Genomic DNA, 24656 nt, shown 5'->3' with positions numbered 1-24656 from the left:
ATCCTTTTTATTGTGTTTTTAAAATACCCTCTTCTTTTTTATAGGTTCCATCCTAACCTTATAATTGGCGGCACGTACTCTGGGCAAATTGTGTTGTGGGATAACAGAAGTCAAAAGAGAACACCAGTTCAGCGTAGTCCACTTTCGGCTGCAGCACATACAGTAAGCAACAGAAGTTCAAGTACTGAATTGGAATATTCCATGTACAATAATATGTCCATTCTTCAAGTAATTTTATTTTATTTCAATACAGTGAATTTCAAAGATGAGTAAAATGATTTATTCCTCTTTGTTTTTCAGCATCCCGTATATTGTATGAAAGTAGTTGGCACACAGAATGCTCATAATTTGATTAGTGTCAGTACGGATGGCAAGATGTGTTCCTGGTCGCTGGATATGCTGTCACAGCCGCAGGTTTGTAACTGTATGAAGTTGTTTCATTCATAAGGCATTTCTTTTTCTTAGAAAACATAGATGTTTTTATGAGGATTATGTACCATAACTCTGTTTCAAAGCTAATAACTCTACCATTATTTTTATTGAATAGTTTGTACTCCAGTTCCTTAGTGATCCTTAGACGATGATGATGGTAATAGATATCATAACAGTAATACATTAAAGAAAGCTGATTTAGGAAAAAAGAATAAATGAGAAAAGTGAGAGAACAGAATAGTTAAGGATAAAATGATGCAAAGTATATAAGTAAGCTGTATAAATAAAGACTGTATAAAGACAAGAGAAATTCTAGCAGAATTTTCAAGGACAGGAAAGTAAAAATGATCAGTACAATTGCAAATGAAATTTCACATGTATTACAAAAAGGGCCAAGTTCATCAAGGTTCATACAATAGCAAATAGAAAGATTGCTAAGAATACATGGAGGCCTGGGCTTATGACAGGTCTTGGTTTAAGGCTTTTGAGTGAGGTCTGTCTTCGCCACTTTAACCATAGCAGCTCCATCATTTTCTTATGTGCTGAGAGAATGGGAAGGAAACAGTTTAGGCAAGGACTGTAATGGTTTGCGTATAACCCTACCATAGTAATGCTTGGTTTCATTATAATGACTTGCCAAAACACAGTAAAAGCTTTTATCTCTTAAAATTCGACACGTCCGAGATATAAATTTTCAAACTTTGTTTGGAACGCTGATATAATTGGCGGGAGACCCGATCCCACCGGATGCCGGTGGGGGTGGCGTGGAAGGCGACATACCCAGTATCCCAGGTCAGTTTCAATCTCGGGCGTATTGTTAACGCATCTCGTGCATCCGTCCGTCTCAAACTGTTTGGTTTCTTGCATCTCGTTGCGCTTCTTTCTGGCGTCTCTCCTTGGTGAAGTACTCAATATCCTGTTTATTAATCTAGCTAGCGTAGCTCTGTGAATTTGGTAGCTATGTCGGATTCCAGTTTCTCTGGATCCAGAGTTTGCGCAGGGAATTTGTGCTCTTCCAAACTGGTCAAACTTAAGTACGACCGCCATTCTTTGTGTATGGCATGTAGGGGTCAGGAGTGTTCCCAGGAGAACACATGCAGTGAGTGTATGGAATGGAGTCAGGAGTTTTGGCAAACGTACAGTTCCCATCAGGTAAAGCTGGTTAAGGATAGGGATAGGAAAGCTTTTAAGCGTAAGGAAGCTAGGCTATCTTCTTCGCTGGTGGCATCGGCGTCATCTACTTTACCGGCTGTTCCTTCCTCCTCTCCTACCCCCACCTCTACTGCTGCTCTTTCCCCTCCTTATATTCCCCCCTCTTCTTCACCAGTTTCCCAGTATGTTTTCCCTAAAGCCAAGCCCAGCCTCGAGGCTGATAAATCAGAATTTGTTCTTTTTAGAAATCAAATGGAAGCGCAAATGAACGGTTTCATGGAGTTGGTCGTAAGTTTAGTGCGCTCGCGCCATAGTCCGGGCATTAGCGCTGGTGATGACATCAGTGTTAGTGATAACAATGTGGTTGTTCGTGATCGTGTTTCAGGCGAGTCTGCTCGTTTTTCTGAATCTTTTGAGCAAAGGCAGCTGTCCCGCTCGCCTTCTGAGGCTAGAAGACAGTCCGGCGCTGGCGAAAAGGTCAGAAATTCTTGCCCATGAGCAGGCTCATCCTCTAAGATACAGGAAAGCCTTAGCCCTGGTGGTGAAAGTAGTAAGCTTGACTCGTCGTCGAAGTGTCGAAAAGCTTTGGGGAGCCGCAAAAGTGAATCTTGCAAGGCCCCGGAGGGTCGTGGGCACGCAAGTTCGCGTAGTGTTTCTCCATTGACGCGTCGATCTTCTTGCCATCGCCGACATCGCAGGATCGTGTCCCCAGAATCTTCGTCAAGACGGTCGTCGTCGAAGCAGCACTACCAAAGGTTAAGTTCTTCAGGTGAGAGTAGCAGCAGTTCATCTTCAGTCTCTTCATCTTCCAGCTCTTCAGATCCTCCCCCTCCTCGTCATTGCAAGTGGGATCGTGCCTCTCGACCCTTAAAGAGGCAATCTTCTGATAATTCCTGCCCTAGGGTTACTAAACTCTTTAAGAAAAGGACAGCTAGCCCTATACCTGGTTACTCAGTGTGGGGTTCTGATCAAGAAGATACATTTCACACGCTCCCTCCCAGGTCACCTAGGGCAGTCAAGATGCCTAGCCCTCTCCAGAAAGGTTGGCCTCAAGTTCCCGGGCCTCTTCCTCCTCCTCCTACACAGGAAGCGTCGGCTCCTTTGGCTTCATTCTCACCTTCCCAGGAGTCTATTCTGCTGGAAGAGAAGCTAGAAAAGGTAGTCCGCAAAGTCCTTGGTATTCCCGGGAGTCAAGAAGTTGTTCCTCCTCAACTCCTGGACGATCTGGGCACGGAACCGATTCTTTCTGGTGAAGAGGAAGGTCCCGTTGAATCAGTGCCTTCCTCTCATTACGCTTCTCTACTCAGCTTTCTGCTGCAGTCGTACCCTCAACATTTTCAGCCGACAGCCCTCTCCTTCCCGACTTCCACGTTGCGTCTGGGAAAACAATGTCCTGCCAGTTCCCTTCCCAAATTAGTACTCTCCACCGCCTCCAAGAAAGCATTAAAGGAAGTAGAGGCTTGGTTGGAAGCTAAGAGATCCTCGGGTAAATCGTCGTTTGCGTACCCTCCTTCAAAGCTGTCGAAAAGGAGGCAAAATTATTACAGTACAGAAACTTCTCCTTCACTGGGCTCGGCAATTTCAGCACGAGGGGACTTTGGCTCCCTTGTGGACCCTTCAAGGCGCATTTCCTTTGAGGCAGCCAAGACCTTTTCTGCCCTAGATGTAGAACCTTTTTCCAAGAACCTCTACAAGCTCCTAGAGATTGTCAGCTTTCTCGATTGGTCAATGGGAGCTATTTTTAAACAGGTTGAGCAGGCTAATGTCGCAGAAGACGTCTTGGAGAGAATCACGGGATTCCTTTCCTGCACCGACATTGCTATCCATTATGCGGCAGGCGAACTTTCCTCCCTCTTCGCCATGGCCACTCTGAAGAAGAAGGAGACTTGGTGCTCTTTCTTATCTAAGGCTGTGACTTCTTCGCAGAAAACGGCGTTGATGTTCGCACCTTTTGACAAGGAGGGCCTTTTCCCAGAAGCAGTAGTGAAAGACGTCCTTTCAGCCATGGATAAGAGGGCGTCGTCACACATCCTGTCTATGTCTTCCACCAAACCGAGGCCTGCTCCCGCTTCTTTGACCAAGATGGTATCTCCTCTTAACAGACATCCGTTTCGTAACTCCAGGCCCAAACCTTACTCAAGGTCCCGCTCCAACTCCAGGGGTCACAAGTTCTCCTCGAAGCCACAAGGTCGTCCTGCCAGTAAGTAGGAACCCTGTCCTCCATGCGCCGGTGGGGGCCAGACTCAGCCTCTTTTGGGAGGAATGGAGAGACAGAGGTGCAGATCAGTGGGTGGTGCAAGTGCTCCAGCTAGGCTACCGCCTTCCGTTCGCCCAACCTCCTCCTCTCTCCACTTCTCCCATTTCCTTGACAGCATACTCAGGAGGCTCAGTCAAGTTTTCAGTCCTAGAGACAGAAGTCCAGTCTCTCTTAGGGAAAACGGTCATCGAAGAAGTACAGGACGTGTCAACCCCAGGTTTCTACAACCGCCTGTTTGTAGTCCCCAAGTCATCAGGGGGTTGGAGGCCAGTTCTCGACGTAAGCGCTCTCAATCTGTACTTAGTGAAAACCAAGTTTTCCATGGAAACGAACCGCTCCGTTCTTCAAGCTCTAACTCGAGGGGATTGGATGGTGACCCTTGACATGGAAGATGCCTATTTCCACATTCCAGTACATCAAGACTCCAGGAGGTATCTTCGGTTTGTTTTCAAGGACAGAGTTTACCAGTTCTGGGCCCTCTGCTTCGGCCTGTCGACAGCCCCGCAGGTGTTCACCAGGATTCTCGCCCCGATAGGTCATTGGCTCCACCTGGAGGGAGTTCGGATCTCCTTGTACCTTGACGACTGGCTACTCCGTTCATCATCAAGGGACCGCTGCATGGAAGACCTTCACAGAACCCTAAGGTTAGCTCGAGACTTAGGGATTCTGATAAACACGGAAAAGTCGAGCTTAATTCCTTCGCTGAGGATTCTTTATTTGGGGATGACTCTGGACAGTCTAGCTTTTCGGGCTTTTCTGTCCCCCAAAAGGGTTTCCTCCTGCCTTCAGACGGTGGAGAAGTTTCTCCTCTTGGACAGTTGCTCCGCCTGGCAGTGGATGGCTCTCCTGGGAACTCTGTCGTCAGTGGAGCAATTCGTCAAGTTAGGCCGTCTGCACATGAGACCCTTACAGTTTTTCCTCAGGGTCTCTTGGGACAGAAGGACTCAAATGGACTCCACAGTCTTCAAAATTCCCCCCGACGTCAAGAGGCATCTTCTCTGGTGGAAATCACCGGAAAGGCTTTCGGAGGGTCTAGATCTCCTCCCAAGACAACCATCTCTACAGATGTTCTCAGACGCGTCCAGTGTTGGGTGGGGAGCACATCTAGGCAACCTCAGGATGTCAGGAGTTTGGTCGAACGAACAGAAGCAGCTCCACATCAACGCCAAGGAACTGTTGGCCATTCACCTCGCTCTCCAGGACTTTTCGACCCACGTCTCAGGCCAAGCAGTCGCTGTTCACGCCGACAACTCGATGGCTCTAGCTTACATTCTGAAACAGGGAGGTACCCATTCCTTCTCCCTGTTCAAAACTGCGAGGGACCTTCTTCTGTGGGCGGTCAGCAACAGGGTGGTCCTGTTCCCTCGGTTTGTGCAGGGAAAGCTGAACGTTCTGGCGGACCAACTCAGCCGTCGGAACCAGACTCTCCCTACGGAGTGGACCCTGCACCCACGAGTGTGCCTAGATCTGTGGAATTTGTGGGGCACTCCCATAATAGATCTTTTCGCTACCTCCAAGAACCATCATCTCCCAGTGTTCTGCTCGCCAGTCCCAGACCCACTGACTCACTTGGTGGACACCATGCTCCTAGACTGGACGAACCTGTTTGCCTATGCCTTTCCTCCTTTCGGGCTCATCAGGCAAGTGATAAAGTGAAATTCCATCAGAGTGTCGAACTAATCCTCGTTGCCCCGTTCTGGCCAAGGAAGGAGTGGTTCCCGGACCTGCTAGATCTCCTGATAGACTTCCCAAGGCTTCCTCCTCAAAGGAAGTCGCTTCTCAGACAACCCCACCTAATGAAGTTCCACCAGGGATTGTCCACTCTTGCTCTGACAGGCTTCAGACTGTCAGGAAGCTCATCAGAGCGCGAGGTTTTTCAAGCAAGGCTGCAGAGGCTATTGCGAGGTACAGAATGGACTCCTCTAGCAAATTATACCAGTCCAAGTGGACAGTCTTCAGGAATTGGTGTAGAAAAAATAGTATCTCCTTTTCTTCGACGTCTATAACTCAACTTGCCGAATTTTTCGTTTACTTAAGGGATTCAAGAAAATTGATGCCATCAACCATCAAAGGTTACAGAGCCATGCTGTCCTCCGTCTTCTACCATAGGGGGTTAGACCTATCAAATAACCGAGACTTGTCAGACCTCCTCAAGTCCTTAGACACAGCTAAAACCCCAAAACCTTCCCTTGCCTGGAATTTAGATGTAGTTTTGAGGTGGTTGATGTCTCCAGGGTACGAACCTTTACAAGATCTTTCTCTTAGAGACCACTAAGAAATCCCTTTTTCTGGTTACCTTAGCAACGGCAAAGAGGGTTAGTGAAATACAGGCCATTGACAAGGAAGTGGGTTTTTCACAAGGTAATGCTGTTCGTTCTTTCACCTTGAATTTTCTGGCCAAGAACAAGTCTCCTTCCAACCCGTGGCCTCAGTCCTTTACCATTCAGAACCTCTCCGAAGTGGCTGGCCCTCAAGAATTGGAGACTTCTTTGTGCCCTGTTAGAGCTATCAACGCTTACTTAGCCAGAACGGCCAACATCAGAGGAGGTTCCTCTAACCTTTGGTGTTCAGTGAAAGACCCAACCAGACCTTTATCCACAAATGCCCTTGCTTTCTTCGTCAAGGAACTCATTTTAGAGGTGCACAGACACATTAACGAAGAGGACGCATGCCTAGTCAAGTCTCACATTCACGGAGTGCGCTCAATAGCAACTTCAGTGGCTTTCCGTCATAATAAGTCACTTTCGCAGATCACACAGAACACCTTCTGGAGGTTGAAATCAGTGTTTGCGTCTCACTACCTTAGGGAGATCGAAGTTGCGTATCAGGACCTGTTTGCGTTAGGTCCCGTATCTGCAGCTGGCTTGGTTTTAGGGGGAACACACTAGGGGGGTAGGTTTTTTATCTTGCCTTCCCCTTGTGGTTTTATGGTTGCTGAGTTAAAGGGAAGCTGGGGGTGCTCAGTTCACCTGGAGTACCCTCCATTCTAGTTGAGCTGCTGAGGGTATAGAGAAGGGGGATGTATTTAGCTAGTTTTATGTTAGGCGGTGAGGCCCGTTTTCAGTCTGGTTGCTTTCCAATTGCTCAGGGCAAGAGCAAAGGAAAGTTCCCCCTTGTCTTAGTCAGCGGTGTACTTCCCTGACTACTTGGGTTGTTATGGAGCAGAGTAGCTAGCAGTGCTTACGCCCAATGCCTCTGCAGGTAGTGGAGCTTCAACCAGCGGCAGTACCTCCCTGCAAAAGCCCATCTACCAGGTAAGGTGACTCCTACCTTTTTGTTGGTAGGGATCCATAGGATGCCCATGTTTAGAGTTTGTCCCTTTTTTTATAATGTGTAACCTTTCGATAACTGATACCTCATCCCCTGCCCTTCCACCTTAAATGAGGAATCAGCTTTTAGTGTTTTGGTAAGTCATTATAATGAAAATGACATTTTTATGATAAAATGATGTTTCATTATACTTACCAAAACACTGTGACTTAAAGGCCTCCTCCTCCCCGCAGGGGGAGACGTTATCTCAGGCTTTCACTAATTGTGTATGCCGAGATTGAAACTGACCTGGGATACTGGGTATGTTGCCTTCCACGCCACCCCCACCGGCATCCGGTGGGGTCGGGTCTCCCGCCAATTATATCAACGTTCCAAACAAAGTTTGAAAATTTATATCTCGGACTTGTCGAATTTTAAGAGATAAAAGCTTTTACAGTGTTTTGGTAAGTATAATGAAACATCATTTTATCATAAAAATGTCATTTTTATGATAAAGCTCTTTATCTAGTATTGGAAGGTGTTGGTAATTAAATATACTAATAATTGTAATTAGTAGATATTGTTGTAAATTATGCCTGTTCTTCATTGGGAATGAAGAAATTGAATGTTATGATTATCCAAAGTATATTAATATTATTGTATTATTATTTATGACAACGAATGATTGAATTGAATGTTATATTTCTCCAAAATACGTTAATATGGTGATGTTATGACAGTGATCGAATATAAATCTGCTTTATCGGAGCATATTTATTTTGTATATACAGTGTTTAAGATATGTAACTCTGTTGCAATACTAACCAAGGGAGAAATCCATTATTAAGTAATTTTACCAAAGGCAGGCAGGGGAATCATGTAAAGTAAAGCCTTGTTTCTCCATACACTGAAAACTCTGGTGTGTTCAGGCAACATTTGATTTTGGTACACTGCAATAGTTTTTATGGCAAGATATATACTGTAGACAAAACATAGGCATTCTTCTGTGGGTGCAAATTTAGTCCTAGTATTGCGAAATTTTGTTTACATGCTTATGAATCAAAATTTTTAAACCATTAACCATAAGGATAAGAGATTGATATAAAGTCTCAATTTTATATTTATTGATAGATCTGCTATCTATGAAGATGAGGGATGCCTTTTTTATGTCTAATTCTGGGCGCAGTCTTTTGAGGACTTTTAATACTAGTAGGACCCACATAAAGTATCGTTCTTAATATACATCATTATTCAAGTTATATTATAAAGTATTAATTAAATTATAAATTATAAAGTTAAATTATAAATTATAAAGTTAAATTATAAAGTTAAATTATAAAGTATTTGACAAGATTTTTATATTTGAAATAGTAAAGCTTTGTTTTTCACATTTCACAGTTATGTAGATTTTTTGGTAGATTGTATTGAAGTGACTTGAGATGACTTTAGTCCTTGAATTCTCCTAATATGTTTTCCTGTTGGTTGTAGGGAAATTTATTAATAAATTTGATCACAGAGAAATGCATTCATTAGCTCAATTTAGATTTTGATAGGGAATTAAAGCTTTTGAACAACTTGGGTTGTTTGTAGCATATATAGAATTACTGCATTTTTATAATTAGAAGGTTTTAGCTTTACCTTAAGGTATTTAAATGTTCATGAAGGGTCTTTTACCTGGAGTAGTAACAAATTTAAATATGTAAATATGGTTGAATAGTGTTCCTAGGGAATGCCTTTATATTCTTTTAATTATTAATTATATTAGTCATGTTTTGTACAAAAAGTGGTAATAGTTCATGATTTTGCTTCGGATGATGATGATGGGTGATTTATACCAATGTATATGCATCACACTGTTGTATTCAGTTACAGGCAGTCCCCGGTTATCGGGGGAGGTTCCTTTCAGATTGCGTGACGATAAGTGAAAATTGCCAATAATTGAAAATCTGCAATTTTCAGTGCATTTTTGGCGATTCCGTTATCGGCTCCTCTGTTAGGTATACATTGGTGCCAATACGCGAAAGTTGGCACATGGCAGTGCCAAAAATTGCCGATTTTCGTTGCTAGACAAGCGTTGAAAAACTGGATCACCAATAACCAAGCCCACCAATACCCAGGGACTGCCTTTACTATATTAGAATCTTCTAATACTGGGTCTTGAGCTATAAAAAGAAGCATTACTATGGCAAAGTAATAGTATGAACCTATGCGTTACCATATAGTGAAGGTAGAGCTCATTAAAGGCCTTTACCCACAACCAGTTCATAAGTCCAGGTCAGAATGCATTTGAAGTAGCAGTGTTCACTCCAAACCTTTCTCTTTTATATAATTATATAACCGTTGATAAACTTGTATCTAGTTGTAATAAATATTTCATATTCAGCTATATTCTCTTTTTCTCCTGTATGTGCAAATGTAAAAAAGGTTTTGCTTTGGTTTCCTTTGTCTTTTCACAGTCTACTTAATTTCCATAGTTTTTCATATTGTTTCGGCTCATGCTATAATATTTGTTATGTTGTTCAATACAGGAATCTATGGAGTTACAGCACAAGCAGTCGAGAGCTGTTGCTGTGACATGTCTTGCATTCCCTCACGGTGATGTAAACAACTTCATAGTAGGGTCAGAAGAAGGCGCTGTTTTCACTGGTATGTATATTATGAAGGTGATGTTTCAAAAAAATTAAAATATATTGTGTGTAATAGTCAGTTATGTATACGAACCCATAAATCATAATGAGTGTCATTCTGAGTGAATGGTATGCAGTCATACCAACTTGATAGATCTGGAAAGAAGAAAAAGCACATGCCCAACTCATGCTTCACTGGTCAGGAAGGCAAAGTGTTATCCCCCAGTGGTAGCTACTTGACAATTCATTGTGCTACATTACTCCAAAGAATTACCACTGGTGTATCCCATTAGTGTTGTGATTTGCCATTCATTTGTTTCCATTCACACATTTGCTCATTTATTGTTGTTTGATATGTTGTCTTTAGTGTGTAGTAAATTGATTGCTAAGTTAGCACCTTTGTTGTCTTTTCATTAATTGGCATTATTTGTTTTTTTCAATTTTTACCAGTTCCATTTTTGTCTTCCCTATGGTTGTGTTGATGAATTATTTTTCTCATGTTCAAGTAGCTTTTTTTCAGCCTTGAGTTTTCAGTGCATTTTTTATTTTTTCACCTTAATTTTTAGTTAACAGATGGTATAAGGTAACCAATGGCCTTTATTTTAAAGCCATGATTTATTAATTCCAATTGAATGAAATATAATTACATTTAGAATTAAGTGTGTGTGTGTGAAGTTGAACTAATTTTTAGTGGGAAAAAAAGTGACTTCAGCCAAACAGTGAAGTTCTTATGCATAGTATTTGACACACACTCATTTAAAAAGAGTGGGATTTATCAGATAATCTAAAGTTGACAAAGGTTTTAAAGTTGTAATAAGAAATTTTAAATTTCTCTATGGAAATTAGAGAAATTCTGCTAGTACATTAAATATACTGGTTCCTATTAGTAATTTGCTGTTATCTCTTAGACCTATCATCATCAGTAAATGGTAGGCATTGTGGAATAATGAAGTAGACAATAACAAATGAAAACAGCTTAAACCAACTGTTGGATTATGGTGCTCACTCCTAAAAGTATTCCAAATTAAAGTAATATCGATGAAAACCTACTTGACCCATTCCATGAATACAGAGAAGCCATATCCTTACTTAGAACCAAGCATATTTCGTGATTGTCCAGCTTTCAACCAAGAACATAAATCCAGTACTGTATTGGAAACAAATTCTTGAAAGAAATATTGTCAGAATCCTTCTCATTTTAAGTTTATCCAATTAGTAAATTTTTTAAAAAGCTGCGATATTTCAAATGAAGAAGTAATACAGTCAGTGAGAACAAACCTTTTGCAACAGGCCTACGAGAGGTAGTGTTAATTTTGTGATCTGGATATAACAACAACAACAACAATAATAATAATTAATAATAATAAATTTATTCTGCTCTGTTTTAAGGTTACATGAGTGTTTCTTCTGTTTTAGATGAAGGCACTAGGCTGTACCATTATGTATTTGTTAGGTTTTGAGAATTGGCCTGATTAAGTCCGTTGACACCGCAAAGCCTGAAAAAAAAAAAAAAAAAAAAAAATTTGCTGTCCTGGAACTTAGACATGGTCCTTAAGTGGCTTTCCAGTCACGTTTTGAGCCGATGCAATCTATCTCTTTAAGGGATCTAACTAAGAAGACTCTTTTCTGGTTGCCTTGGCCACCACTAAGAGGTCTAGTGAAATCCATGCTTTAGACAGAAACAGAATTTTCTCTTTTCCCTAGTCTTTCTGGCGAAGAACGAATCGCCGTTGAATCCATGGCCTCGTTCTTTTATGATCAAGAACTTGTCCGAGATAGTGGGTCCGTCTGAAGAAGAAAGAACTCTCTGTCCAGTAAGAGCCCTTAAGTTTTATCTTCACAGAACAAAGGACAATTGTGGTACGTCAAGAAACCTTTGGTGTTCTGTGAAATATCCCTCTAGATCCCTGTCTAAGAATGCCCTGGCATTTTTCTGAGGAATCTGATTTCCGAAGCACATTCCATGGTGAACAAAAACTCACTCTCATCTTTAAAGATGAAACCCACGAGATAAGAGCAGTTGCTAAGTCTTTGGCATTTAAGCGCAATCTATCCCTTACGTCAATTGTACAAGCGACGTTATGGAAGTGAAGTCGGTGTTTGCATCGCATTAGTTAAGGAATATCAAAACGACTTAAGATTAATGCAGTACCTTGGGTCCATTTTACGCAGCTGGAGTGATGTTTGGGAAGGAAACGTAGAAAGCAATGTCCTTTCTTCAATCTCTTCACCTTGCCTACGGTGTTGAGTTTTGGTGAGCCTGGGAGTACTATGTACTTGGAGTGCCCTCCATTCTTTTGGCTTTATGGTTGGGTATTGGTGTTTTTAATTTGAATTTGGTGGTTATGGTGACTATTTACTCTGGTTATTTCGTGTGGTACTGCACCCTGGGCAGGGGCATCTTGTACTTTGCTAGCCATCGGAATTTAGTCCATCGCTACAAAGCACCAAATGTAGTAGTAGGCCCTGAAGGCTTTACCACCCGCCTCTACTGGATAAGATGAGCGCCAACCAGAGGCAGTATCTTATTGTAGCAGCTCTCTTATCAGGAAAGGTTCAACAACATTGATTCAATGTTAGCAAATTTCTGTTCTCAAACTCATTACTATTAATAATGTTTTGGGGTAGATATGTCCAACATTCCCACCTCCATTCAATGTGGGAATCAGCTATGTAATTACTGGGTAAGTTACTTATATAAAAATGACATTTTTATAATAAAATAAAGTCTTATATATACTTACCCAGTAATTACATAATCGGAGCCCACCCGCCTCCCCTCACTTGGACATTAGGGCATAAACAAATTGAAGCTCTTTGCTATGTTGTACCTTCTCTTACACCCGAAAGTGGGAGGGGCATGTTGCCATAACCATAACGAACTAGCAGACCTGCAATTTCAAAAATTTGAGCTGCCGGTTAAGAGAAACTAATAGCTATGTAATTACTTGGTAAGTATATATAAAACTTTATTTTATTATAAAAATGTCATTTTTATATTGAATTCTGAGACTCAGTGATATTCCAGCTGCACTTCAAGACATGAAAAGTGAGGCAGGTGATTGAATGATAACCTGTGCTTGCAGGGTGCGCATGCACCATGAGACATTTATTCAACTTTTTCTGTTGGTAGAATGTAGTCTAGGGCCATTCATAGATTGAATTGTTTGTTAATATATGATTGATGTGTATGAAAAATGTAGTTTTATAAAAATTGAGGACAGTATTTGCCAAAAGAATCATTCTGATTTTTTTTTTCTATTAACTGGTCACATAATGTAAAATGACAGAATTTTCCCTGCTCTTCAGCATGTCGTCATGGTAGTAAGGCTGGTATCGTTGATGCTTATGAAGGCCATCAAGGACCAGTAACTGGTGTTAGCACGCATTCTACCCCAGGTCCTATTGATTTCTCTCATCTTTTCCTTACCTCTTCCATTGATTGGACAGTTAAACTTTGGTCTGTGAAGGTGAGTATCCTCGACAGTAAGAATCCCTAATGTTTATCTGTGCATTTTGTTGATATTTGGTAGTGCTAAGGCAAATCCTCATTGAAAAGGAAAAAAGTAGACTTTATCAAATTTATCTTTGGTTAGCTCAATATTTTTAGCAGTACTTGTTTTATATTGTCAGTTGAAATGTTTTGTTCAACTGAAGCTCAGCCCAATAATGTCTTAGTAGTTGGATATTACCATTCTGGTGTTCAGTTGAAAAGAAGCTAAATACCTAATTGAGTGCTACAAGTCTATGGAATCATTTTTGCATTTATTAAACTTCAAAGTTTTAGCTTGTAGGGAAAGTTTTTTGGTAGGAATAGGTCACCATATAGCTTATGAGATTTGTAAGAGTCCTGCAAGTTGATTCATCCTTGTTGCATAATTACTAAGTCTATAGTTATCACCTGCTATATAGTCAAGAGTTGTTTAAATGGGAGACAGTGAGGATATTTTAAATAATGGCCCATGTTTTATTAATTTTCCAGTTCCAAGACAGCATAGCCAGGGGAAATTTTGGATTGGTTATGAGACAAATCTTAGTATGTAGGTGTGATACTTGGAGCTTGTGTTTTTTTATATGGATAGATATCAAAGTGAAATGGCATTGGAACAACAAGAATAGTTCCTGGGATAGGCTTAACTGGGATTTTTGAGCTAGGTTATGCATTACTGGAGTAACAGTCAAGATTAACTGACAGTTATTAGTAGGAGTTGGTAATTATATTTTTTATCTTGATACAGAAGGAGAATTTGTAAAACTTAAGTAGTTTAACCCACAGGGTGTTTCCAGTCCTGTTAGTTAATCAATTACAATATATTATTTTGTTCATGTGAGTTAAAGTAAATATCATGGTACCCTTGTCAGATAGGAAGTTCTATTTAGTTCATAAGTATTGCGTGGAAATCTCTTTACCCAGGCATAAGATATTCACAGGTTCTAAGGAGCATCTTCAAACCAAATTTATTAGCCAAGTATTTAATAACATCGTGAGACACATGATAGTTTAATTTATATGTTCATAAGCTTTGAAAAATGCATCCTTTTGGGTACAAGATTTTTCTCTTAAATACAAGGACATATGCATGTAGTTTTATTAATATAGTTTTTAAAGTATAGTATTTAAGTATTGTAATCTGATTTTAATCTTAACCCTATTTTAGTTTTACGTCAGATGAAATTACTATCACGTAGGTACAGTATATGAATTCACGATACATTTTTCTCTTGCCATGTTCATGTTGGATATGATAGCATTGGTCAATAAAGGTAAGTTTTGGTTTTTATTTGAAATGCTGTTCAATGATGAACTATGTTATCAGATGCTCCACCATAAAGTTCACTCTCTACCTTGGTTTTACACGTAACACTCCCTCTGCCTCCATGTGCAACATCAATGAAGTGACTTGAAATTCACATTTCTTTGCCTGGAGAGAAAGGGATATATATCTACACTAATTCCTGGAAAGCCTTCTATAAATCATTCTAAAGAAAATGGAAGCAAAAATACTATGAAATCAAAATTTAGCGCAAGAGAGGGAGTTGACAAGGAATTTTTTTATATTTATATACATGATATGTATATATTTATAAGCTTTTGTGTTGCTTTTTATGGATATCATTAGTGTAGATTTTCTACCAACAGTTTTTTTTTATTATTGTGTGATGAGCATGATTTTAGTTCTCCAGACTCATTTAAGCAGTTTTGGATTATTTTTATTAGTTCAGTTTACTCTGTCAAACTCCATAACTTGACTGTTCGGTGAAGAAGGCACCATCGTTCTTCTAACAAGTGAGAAAAACGAAGGGGTCGTCCTTTATGTGTTTTTTTAAATTTTTTTTTTAGTTTTGTTGCTTTTCACTGCTTGGTCAAGAACAGATGCAAGGGAGTAATGGATTCAAAGACATTAACATTGAAATTTTGGTGCCTAAATAGGTTTTCTTATGAAAATTTTGGCTACAGTTGTGTAAGATGTTTACCTAACTAATTCCAGTTTGTCTCTTGTTCCTGCACCCTTGACCATTTATTCCATGATCTCTCAATAGATATAGCTCTTGGTAGTTACCGTCAGGTATTAAATGCTTACCCTTAATGTTAGCCATTTTAATTTCTTTGGCTCTGACAGTTTTTTTTAATTGTTAAATTTATAATTACCTTTAGTAATTGTTAGCTTTTCTAATTACTGTATAATGATCCCCCATGATTTGTAAGTTGTGCATTTGATGTTAAACATAGATATTATCTTTCAGATTTGTGTGTAGTTATTAACCCCTTTTCAAGTATAAATTTGAAAGGACTTCACGTGTGTTGTGGAACAATCATTTAACAAATTTGAAAATTCATGGAATCACATGCATCTAATATAAGCATAATAAGGGGCCTTGGTTTTCTTAGCACTTTTTTATTTTAGTCTTCCACAACAGCCATTTCACATCTTTTATTCATGTTTTTCCACTCATAAAACTTTTCGGGCCCCTTGGCATTTTTTATAGAATAGTTATTATTATTTTCCCCACTTTTGACACATCCAGAAAGAGTATTAGTTTACAATTTGTTGTGCATTTTGAATATTTATTTTTAAATTTGAGATCCACTTCTTGAGTATAGTCAGATTTAAAATTTATCTTCAGCTAAAACTTAATTACTGTTTGGACTCATTTTTTTTTTATTGTGCTTAGTTCTGTATCAAGTCTGAAACTAAAATTTAATTATTTCATTTTTTTTTGCACTTGAAATAGGTAGGTCTTCAGATTTATGTTTTGAAGGGCATTTATGTGGAATTGTGAAAAGGATGTTATGGAGTTTGGTAAAAATGATTTTATGATAGGTTTATAATGGTTAAAAATTCGTTTTAACACAAATTGTGTTGAAGTTTTGTGTGGGTAAACAATCAAGTTGAAAACCTCCCAAAGGGCACCATGATTATCCAGTTGCAGCCTGGCCTCAAGTATTTTAAACAATATGTTTATTTCTTGTGATTGCCTTGGCTTTGTAGAGGGTGTTTAAGGCAATTACTTCAGAAGCATTTGGAGTATCCAAAAGGAAGCTCTCTTATAAAAACTGGTGAATTTTAGAAAACTTTTATAATGGCAGTGTTCAAAGCAGTATTTGGTCAGCTCACTTTGTTTGGAAACTTATTTTAATTCTTGCCGTCTCCCATAGAATTAGATTTAACAGTGATTTTGAAAAATTACTCGAATGTTTGAGAGTTCTACCTCAGAGATGGGGAAACAGGATCCAATATTTCATTGGGTAAGAAATACAGAATATATTTACATGATGACCCTTAAAATATTTCTCATTCACCTGTATTGGTATTCAGTAGTAACTGAAGGTCATGGTATCGTAAAGTAAGTGTAGCTTCGAAACTGTATGTGAAGATGTTTTAGTGCTCCTGACAGTGCCAAGATGGGATGGATATTTGTTGCTACTCATGATAGATTAATATATAAAAGGAAAATTTTTGATTGAGATAGAATAGTCATTAATTAATTTGTTGTAAAGTCTTGTAAAGCTTAGAAAAGTTAACCAGAATACTTTTGAACAGTTACTAAAATATGTTCGAAGTGGAATATGACTGCAAGCCATTTAATTCAGCTTCTAGCAATATATTTTAAATTTAGCAGTTCAGCTTTGGTTTTTGTAATATAGGGAGAACTGTTAGATTTTTTTGTATTCCTTGGACTCAAATATTTTTAGAGGCCATGGGATAATCTCAAGCTCTTGAGAATTTAGTTATGTTAAATTATATTTATAATACTCTTAAAGAGGTATTAAGAATTGAGATGAAACAGTTTCATTGGAATTATGTGTAGTTCATTTTCCTTGTTTGTGAAACTTCGGTGAGGGTTAGGTTGTCCTTTGGGTAGGTGATTTACAGTCCTCATTTTTTAGTAAGTAAAAACTGATTTTAGTGGAATTAACATGTGGTCTTGCGTGCGTTAGAATTGTGTATCATTTAAAAAAAGTGTGAACAACAATTTTTCTGTTATTAGTATTATTTTAATTTTAAATATTTAAATTATTATTGTAGAAGATTTAAACATTATTATCTTGTTTGCAGGAAACAAAACCCTTGTATTCATTTGAGGATAACGGGGATTATGTTTATGATGTTGCATGGTCACCCATACATCCAGCATTGTTTACGTCAGTTGATGGCACAGGTCGAATTGATTTGTGGAACTTGAACCAGGATACTGAGGTATGCTATTTCTCATAAAGAATTATATTAATAATGTATATGATCTTTTTGGGCAATCTTAATCATCATCGTTAGGACACTGAACTGTTAATACTTTAATGATAATGTACAATCAGGAATTGCTAATTTCCTCATTAATAGTCCTTATGTACTTCAGTTTGTTTCATACATGCTAGAATTAAATAGAGTGTACCAGATGCTTTATGGCTAAATTTATAAAAACTTAAGTTATCAAAAGGTATCAGACAGCCTGCAAGAATTATATTAGTACATAACATATTTGTATTTTTAGGTTGATCACCGTAGCATTAGAAAAAGTAACTAATTAGACATTACATAAAACAAGAAAATTAATGAAATTTGTACAGTCACTGGATAAGAGGCTAATGATGTTTGGCAGAAGAAAGGGAATGATTTTCTATCTTGGGTTGGAGTACAGAGCGAGACACGAAACGAAATGTTCTATAAAATGTTCTTGGGTAAAGGCAGTTACTTTATGAAGGGTAGACACCCTAATGTGTCAAGATGCAAATAGCATTGTTGCTTTTCATTTATAGCAGTGGTTCTCAGAGTGGTCCATGGACCACTAGTGGTCCTTGATGACTTTCTGGGTGGTCAACAGGACATTCACGATTTACGGTAATACCCTGGAATTTGTTACGTATATTTTTAAATTTATAGAAAATGATGTACAAAAGATTTTATCCAAATAAATAATTGACCATTCATATTAATGTATGATTAGTATTTGAGAAATATAATGACAATCTTTCAGTTTATCACACCAGCCCCAAGATTAGTTCACTCATGATCTAAAATTAGTATCCAGGCCTTTTTGAAGTTTCAAAATGCTTGGCACCTCACTGAAACATGCCAGTAATTATAGTTTGCCATTATCTTTAGAAATTTATTGCCACCTCACTGAACTATTGCCAATAGTTATTAGTTTTCCCCTAATTTCAAAAATATATTTCCACACCTAACAGTGAAAGGCTTTTCATAGAAAAGAGAGTCCAAAAGTCTGATTACAAAGAAAAATTAGACCAAAATGGTAACCGTCTGCATAACTTGACAATTTTTTTATTTTGTCAATATTCAATATATAATTCTTTTGTAAGAAAGGTATTTCAAAACCCAAATGTTTACTGTCTATGCTTTATTGTTACTGAAAAGTGAAATGGCCCATGATATTCTTTTTCCATTGGGCTTGTGGTCCATGAGCTGAAATGAGTTTAGAACCACTGATAGATAGTAATATTTGGATGCTAGTAGGTAAGGTGGGTATTTTTATTTTTTCAAGAATATACTTCCCAAATTCGAGTGCATCTTATATGCCAGCACTTACAGTGCTTTAGGCTAAAACAGCTTTCTGTATTGTTTATTGCTATTTTTGGAAAATTAGTGTTATACTCTTTGTTGAGTGTGCTGTTTTGTTTCCTGATAATTTGAGACTAGACATATAAAGATTTAATGTGTGTTTTGTTTTGAAATGCATTTACATTTTAAATATTGGAAATAAACTATTTGAATCCTATTAATCAACATGTCTAAGACTGCCTGGCTAAATCTTTGTATATTTAATATTTAGATCAGTAATGTTTAGACTGATTATGTGCCAAGGAATAAGAATGAAAATGAATTGGGTGCTAAGAAGTGTGAAGTCTTCACTATAAGAATAAATAGATACTTGTGCATGTTTGACCTTTTATGAGAAATTGTATCTTAACATTTTAAATTCTAAAACTGTCAAAACTTTTACTGTTTGTAAAGGAAAATTAGTTCTGTGTTAGCTGTTGAACTGACAATTTATGAGTTCTTGATATATTTCCAAGAAATGAAAGATTGGGTAATCGGATATATCTCATATTTTACTGTATACTGTATTCATAGTGCAGGGTTATTTTACATTTATTGCTATTGCTGATGTGTTTTCTATATTTTGTGTGCTTTTCGTGTTGTGATCTTTACTGAGGTGACTGAAGAGTGTGATGAAACTCTATACAGTATAAGTTTTCCCATCACAAACACAGGAAATGAAATGCTTTGGTTTCTACAGGTTCCAACAGCAAGCACATATGTTGAAGGCAATCCGGCTCTGAATAGGGTTTCATGGACGAATTCAGGGACGCAGATTACCGTTGGTGACGACCTGGGCAAGATTTGGATATATGATGTTGGAGAGGTGAGTATTTTTTGCCCTGTGAATTGTAAATTTGTAGAAAGGTACTCATGAGGTTAGTGTGCAACCTATAATTAGTCTTTATAATTCAAAAGTTCTTCAGTTAAATGAAAAATGGATTGAAATTTAGTAGTTTAAAAAGAAATTCTATGTAGTACCTTAGGAATCCCATTTTTAATTGGAGTGAAGTATTTCTTCCAGGAAAATTCTATTTTATGATTCTAGAATCCTAAATTTCTCAATGGAAATTTAAAATTAGAAATATTGAAACCTATAGTATTAATATTAAAACTGTTTGCTTCATAAAAATGTTCATATTATGCCATATTGAAATTTTTTTCTTTTTACAACCACACAAATATAAGTAATCTTTATTTGCTGTTGTCTGCATGTTGGCAAAGCGTGTATCCACTTTCATGTGTTATGCCTTTCATGCCTTCACAAGCCACTTAAAACGTATTTCTGAGACTAGGTGATCCATATCTCCAGAATCCCTCACACAGGTTCTGGTGTAATGAGTAAATTTCAGAATCCCTTGTTCTTAGTTTCTGTAAATATCAGTTCATGCCAAATTACCTGTTTAGCCACTTCACATGCACAGACGTGTATATACTTCCCAATTTGTATGCCATTTCATGTGGTATTAAGCCCTCAAGTTAGACATTTTGTCCAAAAAATACCAAAAAATTATCATGCAAAATGGCGGCCAGCCAAAACTTTGAAAGAAGTGGCATAGCAAATAAGGAACAACAATGAAGTCCACTGATAATTACAAGGAAAATAAACCAAACTTAAAAATTTAGATGAGAAAATAGCTGAGTATATATACATATTATGTATTCTTTAATACTTTACAATCAAAGAATTTTGCAAGTCTGATAAATTGAAGAGATGGGCTTGGAAGAAAGCGTTGATAAAACATCAGAAAAGGTCTCTAGACAGTGCTTCACAGTGGAAAATTGATATTGATAAGCCAAATGTACCAGTAAGACTGAAAATATATGAAAACCAAAACAGTTAGGGGATGATTTTACACTGTACCATTCGTATGAACATCAAGATGTAAGGAAAGAAAATTAAAGTATCGGTGATGTAAGTATATTTTGCAAGAGGTTCTATGAGTGAATATTAAAAAAATGTAAATGGGGTCCAGAAAAATCAGGTGTTGCTGTTATAATTGTTTTTTTCTCAAATTGCTGTTGTCAATTTCTTATGTTGCTTTTTCTCACAGTGGTTTTCTTGAAATGTAGGATCTAATAACAGATTTCCCAATTTATTGGGAATCATGCAGATAGTTGTTTATGATCAGATTCATGACTATTATTGAGTATAAATATCCTGAATGATTAATTTATGTAATTTATAGATTGATTTTTCTAGTGGTAAATCCCAGGACTTATTTGAGTTAATTATGTCCAGTCCAATGAGAGTCGAGCACCAAGACTCAGTTGTCTGGCCAGCTACCTAATAATAATAATAATAATAATAATAATAATAATAATAGCTGGATTCAGTTCATGGAGAGTTTTCTCTATATTTCTAATAATTCCTTTGTAAGGGTTACTGCAATCTGCCAATAACTCTGATGTCTGTCTTCTTTGGAGAGGAAAGTATTTGCAAACTGGGTAGGTATTATTTAAGAGGAATACACCGTAAGAGTTAACGTTGTAACTACACTGATAACTGAATTTAGGAGTTCATCTTCTGTGGAGTTTTCCTTCCTCAGGAGAAAATTGCCATTAGTATTGTTCTAGGCCGTGTTCCACTCAGGCCGTATTGAGCATGTTCACACCCAATGACAAGCGTAGACTTTGTCAAAACAGGAGCATTAAAACCTGATAATGGAAAACAGCCCAGCCTCACCATCGAGAAATCCTCTTAAACTGACCAGTGTGGTATGCTGTTTCAAATGCCCACTCCATAGATGTCTCGGCTCCTGTGTTGTATGACCACTGTGAAACTAGCAAATAGGATCTGTCATGCACACCCGTAGGGGGTTAGTACTGTCAGTGCACCACATGCAGTGCACTTTAGGCATTAATGATCTTTGCAGCATCCTTTCAGCCCCTAACTTTAACCCCTTTCATTCCTTTTACTGTATCTCTGTTCATATTCTCTTTCTTCCATCTTCCTTTCCACCCCCCGCTTAAGAATTGATTCATAGTGCAGCTGTGAGTTTTTCCTCCTGTTACACCTTTCAAACCTTTATACTGTCAATATCCACCTCTGCACTGAGTGACCTCGTAGGTCCTGATGCTTGACCTGTGGCCTAAATTCTATATATAATCCTGTCATGTGAAGAAGGGACCATAAAAAACCATATGAGAGAGACACACCATACAAGCATTGCAAGTAACATAATAGTGGGGAACACGAAAGTATTTAGAAAGGCCCCTGACCCAAAGCACCCACAGCTGCTAGAGGCACTCCTAGTACAGCAGGAGAAGCCTTCTTCAAATACCACCCAAGAAGTGTTCCTCCGGCCTACCAACACCAGGCAGCCCATTATCCATGAAACAAATAGACCTGCGCCAAACCCTGAAGGAAATGGCATTCCTGAGCAGGAAACACAAAATAATGCCCGAGATTCTGCAAGCGGGCTGATGACCAATCAAAATATTTGTTGGGTATAATCCACTAATGACAACCCGCACCAGCCCTGTCACTTAGCAAGGCTGCATCATCTTGACCATCGCTTGTAAATTTTCAGCTTATAAGGACATCTTGCCAGCCACTCATGGCACAAGATTTGTCTTCAGTCAGTCAAGGGTCAGTGTAACGGGCAGGATATGAAAATCTACTCTTCATTTGGCGTGAAGATGCTCAGTAGGGCTTGAGCAGAACGTGGCCTAGAACAATACTACCGATGATTTTCTCGTGAAGGAAAACACCGCAGAGGATGAATTCCATATTTCACATACCAGCACAGTTACTATGTAACTGGCACAGTATTTTCTTCCCCAATAAAACCAACCCATTTTGCAACTATTTTCCTCTACTAAGAATGGCGAACATGGGCCAGGTACTGACAGAATGCAGTAACCCTGGAAAAGCAATTAGAAAGGTAGAAAAAACTATACGAATTGAGTGCAGCTGATACAGCCATCACTTTGAAAACTGCATGCATAAAATAGGGTCTTCTACCAGCAAATAATAATAATGATCATCATCAGTGTCATCATCACCATATGAGTTCATTATTCAATCATTTCTCCCACAGCAACTTGCTGCACCCCGAGCAGATGATTGGGCTAGGCTGGTACATACTATGGGTGAGTTAAAGAACAATCAAGCAGATGATGATCAGTCAACCAGACATTATGAATCAACATTTTCATCACTCACTTCCTTGTCATCGTCACCTTTAAGATAAAGGAAAATTGACTTTAAATTATTATGTACTGTTGCTGTAACTAGTATTGAAGTTCAGATTAAAAATGTGATATTCTAACCTATAATTTATGTGCTGTAATGAGAACATATATATATCTTAATGTAGTTAAAGTATTACAAATTTGAATTTGAAACCTCTGTAATGCCGAAGGATTGCTGCTGCTTTGTTGGCTTATAGAAAAGCTGTGGATATATATGAATAGCTAAAGATAAACAGCTGCTTTTGAGTAAAATACTGTAAGTGAGCAGCTTATTTATGGGAAATGAGTTATTAATAAACAATATGCAAGTTTATGTTGTTTATGTTAAACCTTGTGATGTTGGTTCCACTCTGAAGAAAGTTGATTTCACGGGCACATTGTATAACATTAGGCAAGTTTTAGAAGATAGTTTATTAAGAACACTAAGTCAAGTTTTCTTACAAGGTTAGCTCAGGGTTTTATCTTGGGAAACAGTCAAAGTGACAATGAATTCCTTTTGTAGTAAGGTGCTGCTTTGTCAAAACTCTATAACCAGAAATGAGATTCTGACAAAATTTCATCAAATGGCTCTGTGACCAGTACTTCTCATTTAGCTATAGATTGAAATACTAAATATTCCACAGACAAGAACTGGGTGATGATGGGTTGCCATCTAACTGTGTTAGTGCCGCTTTGCAGGTCTCAGAGGGATGGTGCCACTTCTATATTGTTCTTTATACATTGAAAATTACAAAAATGAGGTGGTATATTTGATCTGCTTTATCAATTTTATTATTCCCAAATCCTGCTATTTTATTACAAGGAACTTGAATGGTGTCACATTGTTGGTAACAAGATTTTAACGTTTCCATATAGTCATGACATTTGTACTCGGTTGCCTAGTTGATGAATGATGCAGCATGATCTAACAGATATGCTAGCTTTTGTATGATTTTTTGAGAATACAGTATTACAGTATTATTATTAATTAGTTTAAATGAGACCACAAAGTCTTATTTCTCTTTGTATTTCTAATCTTAATGGAAGATAAAATTTCAAAGAATTCTGTGAAAAGCACAAGCCACATTAGGTCAGGAGAATTGAGGTACATGTATTTGCATGCAGATGTAGCAAAATCCATATTGGAAATGTTTCACTGTACGTTTCTTTTGTGTTTATATACTTGATTTTGATGTTGAGGTGTTAACCAGTTAGTAATGTCCTCTAAGTCCTCTCTACTCAAGTAATTTTGGGGTTACCAAGCATAGTTATCTCGCCACTCACAGTCAATAGATTTTGTTAGAGTGAACCATTCTGGGTGCTTCATTATAAAGTGGATCTAAAGATTTTAAGCCTTGAGTTAGCAACAGAACCCTGTGTTTTAGCTATATGGTTAATTGATAGAACAGTAGCCCTATGCAATAATGTCAATTGTTTCTAGTAAATTGAAGGGACTTTTGCTCTTAAAACAGTATAAGCAACATGAACCTTTTAAATGAGATGTCAGATATCAAGAGATGGAACTTTATGGTAATGTACCTCATGTTTTGTATGGTATAATGATGCCCATGATTGTCTTTTTTAACTATTTATAAATATTACAGTCATGAGAGTACTCTGTTCTGGTAGCATGGCGAACAAACATTCAAAATAGGAGGGCTAACATATGAACACTTACAAATAAAAAGGGAGTGCTGTGACATGTAC

General features: G+C 38.0%; 1 protein-coding gene across 50 annotated transcripts in view; it reads left to right on the top strand.

The window, feature by feature from the left end:
• LOC136848582 (cytoplasmic dynein 1 intermediate chain-like) overlaps nucleotides 1-23281 on the top strand; it is a 104360-nt gene extending 81079 nt beyond the window's left edge. For 42 of the 50 annotated variants that reach the window (XM_067120918.1, XM_067120929.1, XM_067120920.1 and 39 more), the window contains 7 exons: nucleotides 45-162; nucleotides 301-414; nucleotides 9619-9736; nucleotides 13027-13187; nucleotides 17277-17417; nucleotides 19474-19599; nucleotides 22817-23281. In XM_067120918.1, the coding sequence (XP_066977019.1) occupies nucleotides 45-162; nucleotides 301-414; nucleotides 9619-9736; nucleotides 13027-13187; nucleotides 17277-17417; nucleotides 19474-19599; nucleotides 22817-22969 (931 nt within the window). In that variant the 3' untranslated portion in view covers nucleotides 22970-23281. Of the gene's footprint in view, nucleotides 1-44; nucleotides 163-300; nucleotides 415-9618; nucleotides 9737-13026; nucleotides 13188-14466; nucleotides 14482-17276; nucleotides 17418-19473; nucleotides 19600-22816 lie in introns of all 50 variants that reach the window. The other 8 variants (XM_067120894.1, XM_067120884.1, XM_067120885.1 and 5 more) reach the window with 1 other exon arrangement.
• Nucleotides 23282-24656: the final 1375 nt, after the last annotated feature.

This window comes from Macrobrachium rosenbergii, chromosome 19, assembly GCF_040412425.1.
Source record: "Macrobrachium rosenbergii isolate ZJJX-2024 chromosome 19, ASM4041242v1, whole genome shotgun sequence".
NCBI lineage: Eukaryota > Metazoa > Arthropoda > Malacostraca > Decapoda > Palaemonidae > Macrobrachium > Macrobrachium rosenbergii.
Note: the sequence above shows the minus strand (reverse complement) of the source record. Positions and strands in the feature narration are given on the sequence as shown.